At 37.9% G+C, this 22,036-nt stretch overlaps 1 protein-coding gene across 2 annotated transcripts in view; it reads left to right on the top strand.

Moving 5' to 3' along the window:
* LOC137943895 (kinesin-like protein KIN-UA) overlaps nt 1-22,036 on the top strand; it is a 63,306-nt gene that overhangs the window by 2,362 nt on the left and 38,908 nt on the right. For both annotated transcript variants that reach the window (XM_068789321.1, XM_068789322.1), the window contains exons 2-14: nt 4,409-4,509; nt 4,681-4,803; nt 5,396-5,581; nt 6,369-6,590; nt 6,699-6,858; nt 7,003-7,152; nt 7,798-7,886; nt 8,227-8,439; nt 16,852-17,031; nt 17,895-18,020; nt 18,198-18,326; nt 18,605-18,719; nt 18,818-18,910. In XM_068789321.1, the coding sequence (XP_068645422.1) occupies nt 4,409-4,509; nt 4,681-4,803; nt 5,396-5,581; nt 6,369-6,590; nt 6,699-6,858; nt 7,003-7,152; nt 7,798-7,886; nt 8,227-8,439; nt 16,852-17,031; nt 17,895-18,020; nt 18,198-18,326; nt 18,605-18,719; nt 18,818-18,910 (1,887 nt within the window). The remainder of the gene's footprint in view (nt 1-4,408; nt 4,510-4,680; nt 4,804-5,395; nt 5,582-6,368; nt 6,591-6,698; nt 6,859-7,002; nt 7,153-7,797; nt 7,887-8,226; nt 8,440-16,851; nt 17,032-17,894; nt 18,021-18,197; nt 18,327-18,604; nt 18,720-18,817; nt 18,911-22,036) is intronic.

Genomic DNA, 22,036 nt, shown 5'->3' with positions numbered 1-22,036 from the left:
CTTGTTTGTCTCATCACCTTGGATGATGACATCAGTCCTAACTAAGTCAGATTTGTGATTTCTGATTGCATATTTACCATTTATTGGTGGAAATTGTGTCAAATTGGGGTTTGGCGAAAATTGTATAAAAACCTTAATTTTTGAGAAGTGGGGCATCTACCTTGCACACTAGACTTGTAACCTGGATCTATATTTGCTTAGTTGTGACTGTTTAATGGTGATTATGGCTGATTCAAATGAATTTTATACTCCATTAAGGGATATTAGCAGTTCTGATGGAAAAGACATGATTGCTATCACTTCAGAAAAATTGAATGGGCAAAACTATCTTTGCTGGGCTAAGTCTATCCAATGCCAAGAGGCAGTCCAGATATATTAGAGAAGATCCTCCAGTGCCTATGAATGAGGATTGGGAAGCAGATTTCAACCAAGTTATGACTTGGATTGTAAACAACCAAATTGAGGAATCAAGTCATGAATTGTGTGTCAAACGCCTAGCCAAAAGGACTTCTCAGGAGGTCACCCATCCTAATACTACTCTCGTTCAAGCTCGCTTAACTTCAGAGTTCTGAGTTAGACGCCTAGCCAATACAACCCAAAAGACCGGTCTGTTAGATGCGGAAAACATAACACTTAACCATGGTGGACGGAACCACTCTGATATTGTGAAACCTCAAAGGAGATGTAGATGTCTTGAGAATCAATGTATGCACAAGAGAGCAATTTATCTCGGGTGTATGAGTTATACACATTTTTATTTGGTCTAAAAAGGGGTAACAAATCTGTTACAAAATATTACAGTGAATTTCTAGGGGTATGGCAGGAGATAAATGCTTATCATCCGTTCACTACAGATGAAAGAGAGTTGAGAAAACTACAAAATTAGTTGCGAGTTGCTAAATTCCTTGATGGACTAGGTTCTGAATTTGATGGAGTAAAGGCACAAGTGCTTGCATATGATGATGTGCCTACATTGTCTACAACATTTAACTGAATCATGCGTGCAAAAAATACAGTTGTACCCAGGGCTGGTACAAGAGTTAAGGTGGTAGAGGCTTTTGCACTTAATACCTCTAGCTTTAAAGAGCCTTCTAGAGGTCGTAGCAATGCTAGTAGAGGCAAACGTCAAGATGAATCTGGTCGAGGTAGAGGCTGAGAAGATAGTAAACCTGAGAGGAAATGTAATCACTGTGGCAGGAAAACCATTGTTCAGATAAGTATCGGATCAAGTTTTGTAAAACATTGTGGGTAAACTCGATCATTCATGATAACAGTGAGACATTTAGTGAGGTTGTAAACACTGTTGCACCAGGGCACTCTGATGAAATGCGCCAATTACTACAACAACAACAGATTGTGCAACGTATGGCCCAACTTTCAGTTATCTCTTCCTCAACATCTATGGCTTAGACATCTACTCCTATAGCTACCCTGGCTAGTTCAGGTATGTCTGCTCTTCACGTGCGTCCATTGTCTACCCGTTTTCTTGAATCAGAGACTATTACTCATATGTTAGGTATGTCTTCCTTATTTTTTAATTTCAAAGAGATCTAATATTAAACATGTTACCTTGGTTGATGGTTCTGTTTTATTAGTTCAAGGGATTGGTATTATCACTCCTGCATCGTTCTTGTCTCCTCAGTCTGTGTTACTGGTTCCTAAGTTTCCACTAACTCTATTATTGGTCACTAAGTTAACAAAATCAATGAAATGTTTGTCAACTTTTTATCCTATTCATTTTGTGTTTCAAGATCTCGAGAAGAAGAGGATGATTGGTTCTGTATGTGAGAGGGGCAGATTATATTATATGGAGAGCCACTTGCCAGATGATATTTAGCAGGCTTTGTATTTTGTAATCTCACCTCTATAGTGGGACGTACAGTTAGGTCATCCATCCCTGGCAAAACTGATTCCTTTTTCTTGTATTTACTTCTAGTCTCTCATTTTAGTGTGAATCATGTTTCCTGTATCTCATCACAAGATTATATGTGTGAAGTTGTTCAGTCAGATGTTTGGGGTCCTTGTCATGTAACTAATTTGTTTGGTCATTGGTATATCCTTTCATTTGTTGGCGATTACAGTAGATGTACTTATGTGTATCTCCTTTGGGAGAAGACTGAAGATTTTGATGTATTTCAAAATTTCTACAATGAAATAAAAAATTAGTTTGCCACTTCTATTTGTGTATTGTGTACTGATAATGAACTTCAATTTATGAACCATAACTTTGATATATTTTTTCAGAGTTAATGGATTATTCACCATTCATCTTTTATCTTTACTCAATAGAAAAATGGAGTAGTTGAACGTAAAAATGGTCATCTGTTGGAAGTGGTGCGTACTATTGTTTCATATAAATGTACCCAAGTCATTTTGGGGTGATGTAGTTCTTATTGCATGTTTTCTCATTAACAAAATGCCTTCTTTTGTTCTTGGGGGTCAAATTCCCATGCAAATTTTATTCCCTTTTGCTTCATTATTTTTGTATCGCTGTGTGCTTTTAGTTGCATCTGTTTTGCACATGTATTTGGTCCATCCAGAGATAAATTGTTGCCTCTTGTAGTCAACTATATTTTCTTAGAATATTCTCGTTCAAAAAAGAAGTATAGATGTTTTTGTCCATTTACCAGAAAAACATATGTTTGTCACTTTTTTTGAGGATACCTCTTTCTTTGAGTCTCCTTCTCTAGATGTTGTTCTTCCTTCTTCTACAGGAGCAAAGTTGGTCATTCCTACACTTGTGGAGGATAGTCCAAGGCCTTCACCTAGTGCTATTGTTGAGAAACCGATGTAGGTCTACCAACTAGGAAGGGTGCCCTCATCTCAGCTTACAGTTCCCTCTCTCACACCGGTCCATGACTTCAATTCGTTTGCAGATCCTGATGTCAGTGATTTACATCTTCCCATTGCTCTTCAAAGAGGTGTAAGGAAAGGTATACGCTATCCGTTGTCCAATTTTGTTTGCTTTGATTTGTTTTTTGACCAGTATAAAAGCCTTGCTTTCTCTTTGCCTACTTGCACTATTCCTTTTTCTGTGCAGGTTGCTCTTTCTTCTCTGCAGTGAAAGCAGGGTATGGATGTTTAAATGGAGGTTCTGTTGGCTATTATGTGATGTACCCCCAAGTTCTACTGTTGTTGGTTGTAGATGTGTGCACATTGTGAATTATAAGGTCGATGGTTCTATTGAGAGGTACTAGGCTAGCTTGATAGCTGAGGGCTACCCACAGACTTATGACATTGATGTGTCTGAGACTTTTTCTCCCGTTGCTAGGTTGTTCTCTATTTGGATTTTAGTTTCTGTTGTGAATCAGGGGTGGTTGTTATGCCAACTTGATATTATCAATGCATTCTTGTATGGTGATTGGAAAGAGGAAGTGTATATGGAGCAAAATATAGGGCAATGGGCCACATTATCGGTGAACTGATGTGGGTAAGGTCTGTACCTCAAAAGTTGGGATTTTATTAGAATGAACCTATGACTTTGAATTGTGAGAATCAAATAGCCATATTTATTGCCGATAATCTAGTGTTTCATGAGAGGAGGAAACACATTGAAGTGGATTATCACTTTATTCCGGGTGCTGTGATAAAGAAGGAAGTAGTCACTCCCTATGTTCATTATGGAGATCAGCATGGAGATGCGTTCACTAAGTCTTTTGGAAAATGCGAATTTGTGACATTTTGCAACAAGCTAGACCTTATGGACATATATACTCCAGCTTGAGGGGGAGTGTTAGAAAAACTACAGAAGGGTATTTTGGTCATTTTACATCTTCAAATGTTACTGATTTCTACACCATCTTATTCTACATCTTTTAGTATGTCTCTAGACTTAATTTCATGTAATTTAGTTATGTAGGATGAGAGATATAAGGGTTTAAGTGAGTTAAGTGTGTAAGGGGTATATTTGTAATTTTTTCTAATCTCACGTATTAAATAGAATAGGGATTGAGCTTGTCCCCTAATGCGACCTCTTTCAAGAGTCTCTTTCCATCTTTCTTCTCCCTCCTTTCTTCTTCAATTTCTCCTATTATCCTTTCTTATTTTACACTTGACAATCATAATATAGACTTCAATGGTTTCCACCAATGAAAGAGAAGTTATGTAGGAAAGCCTTATTTGATATAGGAGAAAGATTTTGATTTCTTTGAGCGGTGTATTATATTCAGATCTGCTTATTTATGTGACTTCAGAAATTAACTCCACAAGTACTGCTAACTGTGTTAACATGCAATCATAATGCATTTTATGTTCTATTTAGAAGAATGCTGGGACCTAATTTGGTGAGAGTTGCTGTATATTGCTCTTTCTACAATCAATTATACCTGTGGGAAGGATGAATGAGTGCGTGTACGCTGAGTTTGTTCTCTCTTAAATGTTGAATTTGATCAGTTTCATTCTTAAATAGACTCTGGAAGAGTTAGGGTAGCAGTAAGACTTCGGCCACGGAATACTGAAGATCTTGCATCAGAAGCTGACTTTGCTGATTGTGTTGAATTGCAGCCAGAGGTATTTAATATTTTCACTTATGATCTTTGAGTTGATATTATGTCCTAAAACACCAGGTATATTTAACATCTTTGAAACATATTGAGAGAGAGAAAAAGAGCAGATTTTGCCCAATACTTGATGCTAGGGAAATTTATTGGCATTAACTATTTATAATTCTTCTTTGTGTAGTTGAAGAGGCTAAAATTACGGAAAAATAATTGGAGTTCAGAATCTTTTAAGTTTGATGAAGTCTTTACTGAAAGTGCATCTCAGAGGCGTGTTTATGAGGTTGTTGCAAAACCAGTGGTGGAGGTGAGGCTTCCTGGAGTCTTAATTGCTTCAGATATAAGATTTGCTATGTTTTGCTATCCTTCCTTTTCTTTTTCTTCTTCATCTTCTTCAAAAATGTTAACCTGACAGAAATGACACTGCAAAATTCTCATTGAATAGATTTATTATAGTGATTTTAATATTATGTGCTGAAAGTATGGTGAATTTCATGTTTAACAGTTTAATTTTCCTTAAAAAGTTTTCTTTGGCTAAGCTGATCAGTACATCTGATCCATGTTTTTTCTAGAATTCACTCAATCTGCTGTTTGTAACTAACTAATTAAAATACGCACTAACATAGAGACAGGATAATACTTGCAACAGTGTTTTTCTCATCGATGTTTTTGGGGTTTTTTGGAGAATGTCATACAACAAATGAAGCATTCTTCTCTTTACTTGATATTGCAACAGATAAAATTGAGGAAGGGCTTTCTCATGTGGTTTATTTCTGTGACAAGTCTGGATGATATTAAAACTTTTCATTTCTCTGTGTTTTAAATTATACAGTAACACAGTGACTTATTTATTTTTTCAATTTCTTTTATCTTTAATATCTTATTTTGTAAACTTGCAGAGTGTCTTAGATGGGTATAATGGGACTGTGATGGCTTATGGTCAAACGGGGACTGGTAAAACTTACACAGTAGGCCAACTAGGTAAAGATGATCCATCTGAACGTGGGATAATGGTTAGGGCCTTAGAGGAGATTCTCGCCTCTACCTCTCCAACAACTCATATGGTGTCAATCTCTTATTTACAGGTAAAGTTTGTCTTCTTGAAGTGGAACTGAATAAATAGTGGCTTATCTGATCTCTTGCATCTCTTCTTGACTAAGTCTTCAGTCAACAGCTTCTCATGTAGGAGCTCTGTCTTTCTTCTTGTGTTTCTTCTCCTTCTTCTTTTTGGTTGTGATTGAAGTAATAATTTTGCCAAATGAATGAAGAGAAGAGAAGAGAAGAAAGGTAGAAGCAACTCAGCTACTAACATGGGAGCTATCAAGACAAAATGGTAGGTGATAACAAGCAGTTGCCAAGAAATCCCCTGATTTCCAAATCCATTGGCTTGCAAGTTGCTTCGCAATGACTTCATTCCAAGTGATTGAGGAGGGTTCAACAATGTTCTTCATCACAATCTTTTTCATTGGCACCTAATTTTTGTGGAGAATCACCTCACAGTGATAGCTGCGTGTCCTTCTGTTTTATATTTCAGAAACATTTCTCATTTACATGAGATGAAAATGTGAGAAGTGAAATGTCCTGGATTCAGTTGAGACGCTAAAAAGTATACAAAGATCCTGATAAGGGAGGGCAAAATTCCTTCTAAAATGACTAGCCAAAGTTAGGTCTCTTCCCAACTAATGTACCTAGGATCTAGTCAAGTGTAAGCAAATGTGAACTATTCTCCTATACACAACAACTCTCATTCTCAGACAACTTATATGATATGTGGGCACATGTACAATTATAGATTGGTGAACTTTTGTATCCACCAACTATTTTAATATGTACTTTCATTTTCCCTCTTATTCTCACATTTTTTTCCTTCAGTTGTATCTGGAATCGGTCCAAGATTTACTAGTCCCTGAGAATAATGATATTCCCATCACTGAGGACCCCAAGAGTGGTGAAGTGTTTTTATCGGGTGCTGAAGTGGTCAGAATTCGAGGTGTTAACCACTTTCTGCAACTTCTGGAAATTGGTGAGGGAAATCGACATGCTGCAAATACAAATTTGAATACTGAATCTTCACGTAGTCATGCTATTCTTATGGTGAGTACTTACCATAATTATTTTAATTTAATATAGTTTTTTCCTAGTTTATTGACTTGTAGTTAAGGAATTGCTTACTGCACATGTGAGATTGGTTTTACGTTTTAGGTTTATGTCCAAAAGTATGGTAATGGGAAAGGCAAAGATGGTTCTCCAGAAATAGAAAATCACATGAGAATTGAGACTGCTGGCAATTCCGTTCCCATTGTTTTAAGAAGCAAGCTGCTTATTGTGGATCTTGCTGGCTCAGAAAGAATAGACAAAACAGGTTTTGACATTAAATTTTATAAATATCTTTTTCTATTTTAGCTTACTTTATGCTTGCATCTGCTGTGGTTATTTATTTTATTATTCTCAAGTATTTGTCCAAATGTCTTCTCTTATTTCCTCATTGTATTGTTTAATGCTGCAGGGAGTGAAGGTCATGCACTTGAGGAGGCTAAGTTCATTAATCTTTCTCTGTCATCTTTGGGAAAATGTATAAATGCATTAGCTGAGAATAGTCCCCATATACCTACAAGAGACTCCAAACTTACTAGGCTGCTTCGTGGCTCATTTGGAGGTTAAAGAACTGCTCTTATTACTGTTTCTTTATGGTATTTATCTGCAGTATTAAGGCCATATGTGTCTCAAGAAATAACTCTCTGAGTATTCTTCTGAATGATGACCTCTAATTTTCGATATGTTTTAGTACTTCTAGATATTGCAAATATTGTTCTTAAACTTGCATGTTTTCTAAATGAATTTTTCAAGTCTTATGGAGGGTGAGTGGAGTAAGAAAAGGATATTTGTTTAAGATAGTCTATATTGACTTACTGTAAGACTGAAGTGTGGTCCCTGTGGCACCTTATTGGTAAATGAAAGCCCCCTTCCCGAGGTGTCTTTCTTACCTTCCCATGAGGGGAGTTTTATTTTGCCTTGAATCAGACACATTTGAGCTACTTAACTCTCATCCAGCTTAATTTCTGATGTCAATTTTTTACCCATTTCATTGATCACCATGAACAATAAAAAGATATGCAAACTAAAATTGATGCAAAAAGTTCTAGATCTCTTTTTATCACAAAAATTCTAAAACCTTGTTTAATTTGCGTGGCTTCTATTTATTTGTGATTTCAATTGTTTTTGTCTAATATATATTTTTTTATAAAATGCTATAAGAGATGACATGTGACGCCAGAATCTTTTGTTGTTTTTGACCATACAGGATCTGCAAGGACTTCCCTTATCATAACAATTGGACCATCTGCACTGCATCTTGCAGAAGCAACTAGCACTATAATGTTTGGTCAACGAGTAAGATTGTTTAAATATGTTTTGTCTCTTATCTCAAGTAATATTTCAAATCGAGTGTTTGGTCAGCTAATTAAATACAATTGATGATTATATATTCTTTTTCAAATAAGGAAGATTATTTGATGCTCTGGTGGAAGCCGATGTCGTTGCTGACCAAAACTTTGCTTTGATGGATACTCATCAACAGTTGTTTTCTTGTTTCTGTCTAATAAGTTTTTCTCCCATTGATTCTTTTCTGCATTTCTGTCACAGTGTGTATTATAATGTTGCTTGTGACATTGGTAGGTTAAATAGTTTCTCAAATTCTATGTCTGAATGTGTATGTTGCTATCTGTTTCAGGCAATGAAAATAGTTAACATCCTTAAGCTCAAAGAGGAGTTTGATTATGAAAGTATGTGCAGGAAACTTGAGCATCAAGTTGACTCTCTAACTGCAGAGATAGAAAGGCAATCTAAGTTGCGAGAAAATGAGAAACAGGAAACGAAGAAAATGATCGAAAATTGTGAAAATAAATTTGCTGAAGCAGAGAGAAATTTTACTGCAAAATATGAGGTACTTGTTCTTTGACTAGACTTTAGGCGAGCTCTTGATCTTGGAACTTTATATTTTCTCGTTTTTTTTTATTTTCAGTTACTGTTGAAAAATAAGGTTTAGGGTGTTTTAGTCATTGGCTATAAGGGTATAGTTGTAAAATAATGGCACAAAAATTACTGAAATATAGTTGGTAGACAAGGCTGAAATATGAGATATCTGATCCTTACCTTCTCAACTTTAAGAAATTCCTAGTTTTCAAGTTCCAAAGGAAGAACTTGATTTTTTAGGTGCTGCATTCTAACTGGCAGTAGTTAGCAAAAGAGAAAGATTACTAAGAAATTATTCTCAGCAAAAGAAAGAAAAAAGAAAGGCGCTCCAACAGCCAAAATAAAAATTTCTGTTGATCTTGAAACTGATTGAAAGTTACCAACAGATTTCCCCCATTTATAGTAAAAAACAACCACGGACTTGCCAAAATAAGTTGCATCACCAAAAAAAAACTTTCTTAAGACCAAACCTCCGACTGAATTGAAAACCACTTGCTAGAAAAGAATTCCAGCAACTAGCTTAGATAAAAACTACCAACAATGAACTTACTAACTTTGGAACTTCCATAAATTGACTATTAATAGAAGACTTGGTAAGGAAAGATCTTTGTAAAGAAAACTCTCCTAATTAGGATGTTGTTTATTTTTAAGGCAAAGTTCTTTCCTACAATTTTTTTTTTTGGGTTTAAGGGGAGCAGGAACTTGAATGTAATTCTTAATATTGTTTCAATTATAAATGGAGGAAGGGGGTTTCTAAACCCTTATATCTCCACCTGTTAAGGAATAGTCCCACATGGATTATTGAGATCAAAGATCTTAAGTTTTATTAGTTGGAAAAAAGGTTTCCTAAGTTGTATAGTCATTTTGGGATAGGCCTTGGACCCAATTTAACATGGTATCAGAGCAAGTACTCACATGTGGGTCTCCACCCAAATTATCCACGTGCCTACACGTGAGGGGAAGTGTTAAGAAATAGTCCTACATGGATTAGTGAGATCAAAGATCTTAAGTTTATTAGTTGGAAAAGAGGATTCCTATGTTGTCTAGTCATTTTGGGATAGGCCTTGGACCCAATTTAATACCACCATTTTTTCGTACAAATTTCACATGGCATCAGATAGGGTTTTTCGGTTGACCTAGGTCAATTCACAGGTCACTATCTCCATTTTCGTTTTTGGAAATGGTGTCTTATGGCCCATATGGCGTGCCCTCAGAAGATTCCGGCCATGGCAATGTGGGAGCCTCCCCCTAGTGATTGCATCAAGTTGAACTTTGACGGGAGTGCTTTGGGTTGCCCCTGGCCGGCGGGTGCCCATGGAGTCTTCAAGAATCACAGAGGAGAGACTGTTCTTTCCTATGCGAGACCAGTTGGTATTGCTGACTCCAATACTACTGAAGTGACTGTCCTTCATCTTGGATTGAAGATTTTCAAGAATTGTCTTCACGGGAAGCTGCTGATCGAAGGGGACTTCAAAGTTGTCATTAGTTGGTGGTCCAGTTCGGCTTCCCCCCCTTGGCGGCATTGGCCAATTATTTCCTCTTTTGCAAACATTGTAACCTCAATTTCTTGTACATGGAATCACATCCCTAGATCTGCCAATTCCTTGGCTGATAGCTAAATTCGGAACATCCCAACAATCTCTCATTGTTTGGGACGGTTCCTCCTTGTAATATTGCTCTTTTGAGCTTATTAATATAACTCAACACTATCTAAAAATTTTTTTTTTTTTTAGATTGCTGCATTTCTTCGATTATTTAGGTTGTGCAAGTTTCAAGTTTATCTCCAAATTGTAACTCTTCCTTTTACGTTCCCACTTCAATTTTTAGTTTGCAAACACCTGCATGATGTGACTTCGATCTAAAAGTCCTTGTTTTGGATCTGAATTTTTTTTATTTTTGCTGCTGAGACATCTGCGATGTTTAGTACCATATCCAAAAACAGAAGGAGGTGAAGTTTGTGATGGCGTTTGATCTTCTTGCCCTCATGATGTTCTATTTTGTTGGTAGGCATTTTTTTTGGCAATGGCAACATAATGTTCTAAAACTTTGGCGACAATAGATCTGTTCAGCATTCTCTTGTGATTGGTGAGAGAAGATTGTCGCTTTCAATGGTGGAACGTGAAGTCGTGAAGGTGATGGAAAGCAATTTTGTGCTCAATAAAGCACGGAATCAAAGATCTAAAGTTGAGCCAAAGATGAGTCCACTCTCCATCTTGTGCTTTATTGAGGGGACAAATGCAGATTTTTGTCAAGATTTTGACTGGCAAGATCATCATTTTGGCAGGGCTGAGATTCGATAATGTGCTTTTCAATCAGCAATTACATCTGTTCTTCAGCAAACTATTCAGCAAACTGTCAATCTGAAGATCATCAAGTCCTTTGGCTTAGACCTGGGTTCCATGTTGGAATTTCAGTGTAACTTGTCTTGTTTTGATGCAGGCAGCTCTATATTCTATCCTGCCCACAACAACTCAATGAATTTCAGGAAGTTGATCAGCGAAATATGATGTGGTTCAACCCAATTTTGGTAATTGGTTTTGTACACAAACCCCTTCCTATCCTGCCGAACTCTACATCTCACCAGCTGCCACCGATGTTTGTGACTTTACCACTGTCTGTTCTTTGGAATGGCTGGCCACTAGCTGCCTGAAGACTGTTATTCTGCTGTTCATAACGTCTGAGTTGCACACCTGAGTCGCAAGCTATGCTTGAAAATGAGGGTCCTGATGGGTCGTTGCCATACAACTGTTTTGCTTCAGGGGTGTAAAGGAAGAAGATAAAAGAGAAATTGGAGAGAAAGGGGAGAGAAGAAGAAGAGAGGGAAGAAAATAGGGCTGCATGCAGCCTACTCAATGGGGAAAGATCGACCCGTCCTATTTTATTAATCCACTTAAGTTGTTTTACAAAAAGACTAAAAAGCCCCTCAAGAGAACTTATACGTAAATGAGTAAAACACTCTTTAAACTCTTCAGAATTTACATAATAACCACACCACTTCAGAAACACTAAGCTGAATCCTTTTGTTGACCGAATTACAGACTTACCCACATAAGAAATTACGAATTTATTCTGATTTCTAACACTCCCTTGCAAGATGGAGCATATATGCCAACCAATCTTTGTTTAGTATAAAATTTCTTTCTTTCCAAAAGGTTTTGTGTATATATCATCAATTTGGTTAGTGGTCCTGCATGTGGGGTACCTACCTTGCCACTAACAAATTGAAGATCAACTTCTATTTGTTTTGGTTTCTCATGGAAGACATGATTACTTGCAATAAATATGGCTGCTTGAATATTACATTTTAACACCATAAGCTATTCAAAAGCAAGTTTTAACTCTTTTACACAGAAGGGGTACAAATGTTTTTGTCCATTCACTAGAAAGACATTTGTATCTACGTTACTTTCTTTGAGGATGTATAGTTCTTTTCCTTTCCTTTTTGTCATTACCTTCTGGTCCTATTGTCTCATCTGAACCGGTACCGGTAATTCGTGTACCAATTGATAAGCCCGTTAGACCATCACAAGCTGTCATTGTCGAGAAAACATTACAAGTATATAAATGCCGAAAAGAAGTATCACCGCCGACTCTCTCACCGGATCATGACTCTAATTTGTCTCAAGATCTTGGAGGTAATGATCTACATTTTCCTATTGCACTCAGGAGAAGGGTGTCAGGAAAGGTAAAGGTATACGGTATTCGTTATCTCTATTTGTGTCTTTTTATTCCTTATCTGACTCCTAAAAAATTTTTGCTTTGTCTTTTTCTACCTGCACTTTCCCTTTTCCAGTGCAAGAGGCTTTCTTGTCTCCTCATTGGAAGCAAGCTATGGATGTTGAAATGGATGCTTTGATAGATCAAGGCACTTGGCAACTGTGTGATCTACCATCTGGGGCCAAAGTTGTTGGTTGCCGCTGGGTTTATACTATCAAGTATAATGCAAACGATTCTATTGAGCGCTATAAAGCCTGGTTGGTTGCGATGGTGTACTCAAACCTTTGGTATTGATGTGTTTAAAACTTTTTCTCCTGTTGCTCGTTTGTCGTTTATACGTATTTTGCTCTTAGTAGTAAATCAGGGGGTGGTCCCTACGTCAATTGGACATTAAAAACGCCTTCTTATAGGGTGATTTGGAAGAAGAGGTATATGTTGCTCCAGGAAATATAGGGAGCAACCTCTAGGATATGTTACTCAGGGAGACACACATAAAATATGCAAACTTAAGAAGGTGATTTATGGGCTGAAGCAGAGTCCACATGCTTGGTTTGAAAAATTCAGCTAGGTTGTGGTATGGGGTTTTCTAGGAGTCATTGTGATCACTCCTTGTTTGTGATGAAGAGGTCATGTGGAATTGTGGTGCTTTTGGTTTATGTTGATGACATTATATTATCTGGGAGTGATATTTCTGGTATAGAGGATACCAAGTCTCATTTGTTTGCACATTTTCAAACTAAAGATTTGGGACCGTTGAAATACTTTTTGGGCATTGAAGTTGCAAAAAGTAAAGAAGGCATTGTGAGGACACAACGTAAGTATGTCACAGATATGCTTCAAGAGTATGGTTTGTTGGGAGCCAAGCCAGCTGATACATCAATGGAATTGGGACATGATCTCCATGATGAGCAAAGTGATGAATTAAATGACATAACACAATATTGGAGGTTAGTGGGAATGTTAATTTATGCAACAGTTACTAGACCTGACATTTCTTTTGCAGTAAGTGTAGTGCGCTAGTTTATGTAACGTCCTTGGAAAGTACACTTGGAAGTTGCACAAAGAATTTTGAGGTATTTGAAAGGAGCACCAGGAAAATGTATTTTCTTTAGACCTGACAATCATATGAAGATAGAGGTTTTCTCTGATGCAGACTATGTAGGGTCCAAACTAGATAGAAAGTCAACCTCTGGATATTGTGTCCTCCTAGGAGGAAATTTGGTTTGTTGCCGAAGTAAAAAGTAGAATGTTGTAGCCCAATCTACTGCAGAAGATGAATACAAGGCGATGACTCACATAGTGAGTGAGTTCATGTGGGTTAGGTCAGTCTCATGAGAGTTGGGTTTCAACCTAGATTAGCCAATGAGCATGTTTTGTGATAATCAGGCTACGATCTTTATTGCAAGTAACCTGGTTTTCCATGAGAGGACTAGAGATATAGAAGTGGATTGCCACTTCATTTGAGATGCAATGATGAAAAAGGAGGTAGTAATTCCAGTTGTTCGGTCTAGCGATCAGTTGGGAGATGTCTTCACCAATGCCCTTGGCAAGCAAGAATTTATATCATTCTGCAACAAGTTGGGATTCCTGGATATATACGCTCCAGTTTGAGGGGGAGTGTTAGAAAATACATCCAAGGGTATTTTGATCATTTTAACACTTTAGTGGTTAACTTTATTTATGTAATCTTGTTCTGCATATTAAATTATATCAGAGGTTAAATTTTTATGTACGTAGGATGTGTTAGTTAGGGAGATATAAAGAGATTAAAGTTTTATTAAGTGTATAGGGACATTTTTGTAATATGTAACTCAAAACACTTATTTAAGGAGTCTAAGAATTTGTGCACTGTTCCCAAGGACATTCAGGCTCTTCAGAAAGCTCTTCTTCTCTTTCGTCCTTTTTTCTCTCAATTTTCTCCTCTTCCTTCACCCGAATCTTGATTTTTACAGTACATTTTCAAGCTATTTGTTTTGTTATCATTAAAATAACTGAGATCAACATGATTTGAACCCTTGGTCTAACACAACTTCTAAATTGATTTTCCTAGGATTCTCCATTAATTTACTAGTTATACTTACTGAATGTATTGACTCTTTTTTTAAATGATACTGAATTTTATTAAAACAAAAACTCAAAAGAGCAGATTACAAGGGGGGGGGGGGGGGGGGGGGGGGGGGGGGGGCTTCCCAAACAACGAGAGATTGTTGGGAGGTTCCAAATTTAGCCAATTTATCAGCCAAGGAATTGGCTGATCTAGGAATGAGATTCCAATTATAATAAATTGAGGACACAATGTTAGCAATACAACCAGTGACAGGCCAGTGGTGCCAAGGGGGGAGGCTTTCTTTAGAGCACCAGCTGATGACAACCTTGGAGTCTCCTTCAATAAGCAGTTTATCATGGAGACGGTCCTTGAAGATTTGAAGGCCAAATAGAACACTTCAGTAGTGTTTGAGTCGGCGATGCCCACTGGCCCAGCATAGGAGATAATAGAAACTCCACAGCTAAATGTATTGACTCTTGTCATTCAAGATGGGACTTTTGTGTATCATGCAGGTTTAGCTTCCATTGGTGTCTCTGCTGACTTGGCTCAAAGCTACCTGTCTCACTTTTTTTGGAACATATTTCCTTTGTGACAGTACTATACTTTCTTTACTTCTTGTGTCTTTTACACCAAAAAATGTTTTAGTTGCCCCAAGTTCATCTGAAAATGAGATTTCAAGTGAGCTTTAATGGCTTCAAGACCCTATGAGTCATTGCCAAATATAACAGTATCATCAATATACACAATCAAAATAACTACTCCAATATTCCTCTTACCAATAAACACTAAGTGGTCTGACGGGCTACAAAATACATCATGACTTACTAAACTTATAGAACCAAGGTCGCTAGCTTTGTTTCAAACCATAGACAGCCTTTTGTAGTTTACACACTTTTCTTTCCTCCCCTTGAGCTACTTTGGTAAGAGGTTGCTCCATGTACACCTCCACTAGATGACTATATAAAATAACACTTTCTACGTTCAAATGACAAAACGACCGCCCTTTATTAACTGCAACAGAAATTAGAATGCATGCCAAGGCGAACCATGGCATGAGTAAGGTCTTGGAAACATCCACACCATATGCTTGACTATATCCATTTGTAACCAATCTTCCTTTGTTTCACTTAATGGGCCCAACCTTTTTAAAACTAAAAATTTTTTATTTAATTTTTTTTTGTTAAACCAGAAAACGAGAATTTAGGCAAAGAGGAACAAGGGAGGAAAAAACGAAAAAGAGAGCACATTGGGTTTGCCCTCTTTGTTATTCTATTTATATAGTTAATTACACAGAGAACCATACTTAATCTACACTACCCTAGTCCCAATTACACTCATAATTAACTTACTAAAAGCAAGACAAGAGACATAATGACAACTAATAACTAGGAGAAAGTCTTGTGAATGCCTTTTTTTTTATGAATAAGGAAATTCCATGAGTTGCTTAATCAAATTAGCCTTCTCGACCTAAGGAACGTGCCTTCCATGTTTGAACTTTGAGTTGCTTATTCGACTTGTGAGACTTGTCTTCAATGAGGGGCTTGTCTTAGACTCCACAAAATTAGCTTCTTTGACATATTTAGGGGGGAAAGACCCTTTTCCTTTGTGCTCGTCATTGTAAATCCATTGTCTCCCTACAAATAATTCTGGATGATGACACAACTCTTGCTTTTCCTCATGCATGGCTTGTTTCAACTCTTACATGTTTTAAGACTTGAAATACATTTAAAAAAAAAGACTTGAAATACAAGACGAAGAAGTAGCAAGTGATCTCTAGGAGGGAGACACATAATCAAAACAGACAAACTTGGATAAGGTACTTGGTTATATAACATACCCCTTTACATAATACAATTGGCAAATCAAGATCTGACTGAGCAGGATCTTCAGCTGACGGCAATAACAGTTAAAACTTGCTGGTTTGGTGTTCTCCTACTGATATTAGGTGCTGTTTGTCCTAATGCATTCTCTGATTACAGTTGTTAAAATATCAATTCAGGGGTATTTTGGTCATTTTATATATTGTGTTTTTATCTTATATGATGTCTGTTAGGTAGCAATGTCTTCATATGCATATGGTTCAATTTTCATTCATTTTAGAGGTGTATTCTATGAGTGTAAGTTTATGTCTTGAGGGGCGTTTTTGTCTTTTATGTAAAAATCACTTAAACCCCTATTTAAAAGAAGAGGGGGCATCCATTTTGAGGCAAGCACTCCAAGGCAGCAGCTGCTGCTCCTCTCCAAGCTCTTCTTCTCCTTATTTCTTTTCTTTTCCCTCCTTTGTAATTTGCTCTTTTGAGCTTTTGTCTTAATAAAAATCAGCATCATTTAAAAAAAATCAATTTTTTTTAACAGTAATCTGATTTCTTGAGATTTCTCCAAATCACACCTTTCTTCACATGCCAGCTGATCCTCTGACATCAATTGTTGGGATTTTGTTAATTAGGTTACAATTATCTATGATATGCCTTGTTCCATCATGAAGTGCTCTATTTTTGATAGCCTAAATATTCAACGAATTTTTTTGTGTTCTATATTTGGATTGCTATAAACAACTAGCTTTTTTTTGAGTAAAGTGAGAAACGAACAACAAGCTATTTTCCTTGTCATTCTTCACAGCAACAACAACTGGAAAGTTGTACATATCAGAAGGTACTTTCAGATACTACCCAGATGTACGAGAGCAAAATCACAGAGTTGATGGAGCTGATAAAATATGAAAATGAACGTTATGATAGCATGCAGGAAGAACTAGATGCAACAAAGAAACTGCTAACTGATTATCAAAGATTACTTCAGGTTATTACCATATCTTATAATCCCATAAACTTTAAATATATGCTGCTTTTTCCAACTTCGTTTTTGTTATTCTTAGGAGATATTAGTCAAGGGTATACGTTGTTTGTTGTCTCTATTCTCCCTCATAGAGCTGTTATTATTATTATTATTTTTGAGAAGGGGAAGCAAAGAGGAGGGAAACTCAATGGGAAAGAGTCTCAAGTACAAAAATTAGAAGAGAAGTGATACATTAAGGAGGAAGTAATCCGGTGATGCATTGTAAACACTAATTTGTCATCTTCATTGTTGGTAAACCGGTTCTCCATGAAAGAACCAAACAGTTGAGGTAGATTGCCATTTCTTTTGTGATGCTGAAATAAGTGGTGAGGTGGTCACACTGTCTGTTAAGTCAGCTGATTAGCTTGGTGACGTTTTCCAAGACTTTGGGAAAGTGAGAGTCTGAGAATTTTTATAATAAGCAAGGATGTCTTGATATATACATACACTAACTTGAGGGGGAGTGTAGCATTATATGTAAAAGGTATTATTGTCATTTTACCCTCTTCATATTATCCCTCTAGAGTTGGAAATATTCTGTTTCATGTGGTAGTTAGTTGCTTTAATTTTCAGCTTTTTATGACATGTAATTAGGGAGTTGAGTTTTAGTCTAGAAGGGTAATTCTATCATTGAACCCTAATTTCACTTAAAGAGTCATAGAAGAGGTCACATTTTGGACCTCTACTGAGTGCTGCAAGAGATCACAGCTTTATCTCCATTCTCTTGCCTTCTTCTCTTTCTCTATTCTCTCTCTTCTCAATTTTTAACTTTTAGATGTGCTATTACTTTCAGATTCAGGAACTTTTACATGTGCTATTATTTTCAGATTGAGGAGCAAAAGCAGATGATAGAACTGGAAACAAAGCTAGAGGAGGTTCATCAGCTGCATGAAAAGGCAGTAAATAAACTTAATCTTTTAAAAGAAGAAAAGGAAGAGTTATTATCTGGAATGGTATGGTTTACAAAGTAGAACAGTGTGCCTTAATTTTTGTGGTTACTGACACTATGAAACTACATCTGGGCTTGTTTATGTTGGTCTCTCATATATTTGCTTATTGACAGTAGTTAACAGACATTGTTCTTTTCTAGTTATGTGAGACTAATGTATTGACATTTGTCCTTTATGAAGACACTGCTATCTGAAGAGCTTCATACTGTGAAAGAGAAGCTCTCAAATGAAGAGAAGAAGCGAAACTGCCTTGAAGACGAGCTTTCCAAGTGGAAGAAGCTTGCTTCTGAGAAAAGTTTTTACTTGGAGGTAATTTTTCTTAGGAACAATCTTGTGAGAAATATCTACCTCATGCTGGAGTACTGAAGGCAGGTGCACCACATCTCTTTTTTTGCTGAATGTTTGATTTAGCTCATTTGTTGAGCTATCAGTTCAGCTCTTGACATACTTTCTCAATCTGCAATTTGGTGCAAAGCTCTTCATGTTGATGAGTGCTTTTTATACCATCAACCAGCATGAGGTTAGTATGATAACACTTTGGATAGATTCAATTCACACATCTGGATTTATGTTGACATTATTTACAGGATAAGAAGTCATCCATCAAAGATGAGCTCGGTGGAGCAATGCCAAAATTGGTTAGTCCAAAAAGTTTACATAAGGCACATGAATCCATGAAGAATTTGTCTTTTGGACAGAAAGGTACAATCACAAAAACATTTGGAGAAAGCAAACCTCTTTCCTTACAATGTTGATTTTTCTGAACAATCTTTTGAGTTGTTGTAGTGGTTGCCTTTCAGTTGATCTTTCTATGCTATTAGCTTCATTAAGATCTACAAATGAGGATGTCCAAATTCATGCATTAAAGGTGGTGGCCAATCTTGCTGCAGAAGGTACGTGATAGCTATTAGATTTAAAAAAAAAACCATAATTTTCATGATTTATAGCATTTTATTTTATCTATTGATTGGCTGAGAAGTCCAGTGAGATTTAGAACCGATAAATTTTTATAAATCAGGTTTTAAGACATGCAGGGGAAAGAAAAAAAAAAAGAGCATGACTGCTTTAAATTTTCATACTGGAAGTAAAATGAGATAAAAGATCTTCTCGTCCTGTTTCTAATTGTGATTCTCAACACAATCCTGGGCCCTTGTGATTTCAAATCCAACGATGGTTCGGTAGTCCCAAAACTCCACGAGGTCATCAAAGACCTCCTCTTCTCCTTCCTTTTTACTTTTTGATTTCTAGCCGTTGTCCACTGACCATTCTCCTCCATCGCCGATGTTGTTCCTTTGCCGTCGTGCCCCAACTGCGCCGCCGCGGTAGCCTCCTTTGTACCCATGGAAGGGATCGTCTGGAGATGGTTGGAACAAACGGGCACACCTCCGCAGTCGAGAACAGCTGGAGCGCCCCCTTCCTTCGCACCATGGCGGCGAGAGACCCCCAAGGGGTTTCTTTCCTCCCGTCTCCCGCTCATCGAACCCTCCTTCAAAGTCCGACAGCCTTTGCAACCTCACCATAGATCTTATCCCAATGTACAATCCTAGCCATGAACATAGTCACTATACTCCTTTCTTCTCTTCATCTTCCATTGAGGTGTCTCCACCAATTTCTATGCTTGCGGTTGTTGCCCCAGTTCTTATATGATATCCCTTGTCCACTTCTTGATGCTACTGTAGAGATGCCACTACAGGTATATCAAAGATGGAAAGCTAATAAAGATGAATCAGTTCCCTCTCTTCCGTTGGACCAAGAATCCCCCTTGTTTATTGATCCTGAGGTAAGCAACCTACACCTGCCCATTGCTCTTCGAAATGGTGTTAGAAAAGGTACGCATCATCCCTTGTCTCACTTTGTGTCGTTCAATTTCACTTTCTGACAGGTACAAATAGTTTGCCTTGTTCTTGTCATCTTGTACTATTCCTTGGTCTATGCAAGATGTTCTTTTCTCCCTTGAGTAGAAGAAAGCTATGGATATTGAGATGGAGGCACTATTCGATAAAGGCACCTGATAGCTAAGTTATCTACCTGTTGGTGCTACAGTTGTGGGCTATAGATGGGTACAAGCCAAACAGTTCTATTGAACGATATAAGGCTAGCTTGGTTGCTAAAGGCTACACCCAAAAATATGGGATTGATCTCTTTGAAATTTTTCTCTTGTTGCACAACTGTCTTTGGTTTGTATTTTAATGTGTTGCCGTTAACCAAGGGTGACCATTGTATCAACTTGATATTTTTTTTTTTTTGAAATGATGCTGATTTTTATTAAGAGAGCTCAAACGAACATATTACAAGAGAGGAAACCTTCCCAAACAATGAGAGATTGCTGGGAGGTTTCGAATTTTGCCAATTTATCAACCAACAAATTGGTTGATCTAGGAACGAGGTTCCAATTACGGGCATTATTCATCTCTTTCATAGGCCGGATTACAGGGCATGCAAATATCCTTCCAACTCACCAAATGACATCTGAAGGTGTCTTCTGATCCTCTGTAGAGAAAACGCTGACGGATGGCGTCAATCCTGTTGCAAACAGAGGCTGGACAGTGCGTGAAAGATAATAGATAGTTTGGCAGTCCTGCCAAACAAGACTAGTGGAGAGTGAGTAGCCCAACAGTAGATAAAAGCTTGCCCCTCCACGTAGCTAGTCTCTTCTCAAATTTCTCAATGAGGGGGAACCAAAGCGTCGCAGAAGGCCGAGAGTCAAAGAGTGGTAGTCCAAGATATGTAACTGGAAAATTTCCCACTGAGCACCCCAAATAATAAGCCATACCTTGAAGCACAGGTTAGTCAATATGATAGCCTAGAAGGGTGGTTTTCTTCGAGTTAATGTTCTGACCAGAAGCCAATTCAAATAGTCCCAATACAACAAGCAGTTTTCGGATCTGATCCATAGTACCAACCCCAAAGCAAATGGTATCGTCTGCAAACTGAAGGATCGGCACATCAAAGGCTGCACAGTCCGTCGTGAGGAGGAGCCAACCCAGGTTTTTGGCCGAATAGATCAAAGATGATAGGTATTCCGCTACGACATTGAAAAACAAAGGGGAAAGGGGGTCTCCCTGCCTGATTCCCCTGAATCCCTTAAAATGCCTGCAGGCTATTCTGTTGAGCAGAACGGAGTAGGTTGCAGAGGAGATGCAACTTCGAATCCAGAAGCGCCATTTTTCCCCGAATCCCATCTTCCCCAGAGAGTGTCTAGAAGCTTCCAATTAACTCGGTCAAAGGCTTTCTCAAAATCAAGCTTTAGGATGAATTTGGGAAGCTTTAAAGCCTTAAAGTGGTGAATGAGTTCGTGCCATGCCATGGCCGAATCTAATATATTTCTTCCCTTGATAAAAGCACTTTGGTCATGATGAATGGCAATAGGGAGAACCACCATGAGGTGATTGGCAAGGAGGCGTGCAAGTACCTTGTATGCACTGGTGGTGAGACTGATCGACCGGAAGTCAGATGGAAGTTCTACCCCTTCTTTTTTAGGGATGAGGGCATTAAACGAAGCTCCGATGCTCCTATATCTGATGCCATGCTGATAGAATGAGTGGACAATGCAAGCAATATCGTCTCTGATGAAGGGCCAACATTGGCGATAGAATTCCCCGTTAAAACCATCCGGGCCCGGAGCACGATCCAAAAGGAGACCTAGTGCTGCTTTTTCATTTCCTTACTGGAGAAAGGGAGCTCGATGAGTCTAGCTGCGGCCGAAGGAATAGTCTGGAAATGAACCCTTTCGAAGAAAGGGCGAACTGGTTGGCCATCAGAGTATTATTCTACAAAACAGTTCACCAATGAGTCTGAAATAAAGGATCGATCTGGGGTACTCTCACCATTGACGTTGAGCGTGGTGATGCGGTTGGCTCTTCTCTGTGCAGAGGCGACTGTATGGAAGAATTTGGTATTGGTATCCCCCTCAACAAGCCACTTAAATCTGGCAAGCTGCTTCCAGTGTTCGAGCTCACTATGAGCGAAGGACTGCATTTGCCCTTGGAGGGCATATCTCTTGGTTACTTCCGAGGAAG

Source organism: Aristolochia californica, unplaced genomic scaffold, assembly GCF_029961685.1.
Source record: "Aristolochia californica isolate CCGP_79_NKW_82.1479 unplaced genomic scaffold, dmAriCali1.0.hap1 SCAF_11, whole genome shotgun sequence".
Classification (NCBI taxonomy): domain Eukaryota; kingdom Viridiplantae; phylum Streptophyta; class Magnoliopsida; order Piperales; family Aristolochiaceae; genus Aristolochia; species Aristolochia californica.
This window is presented reverse-complemented; position numbering and strand designations above follow the sequence as displayed.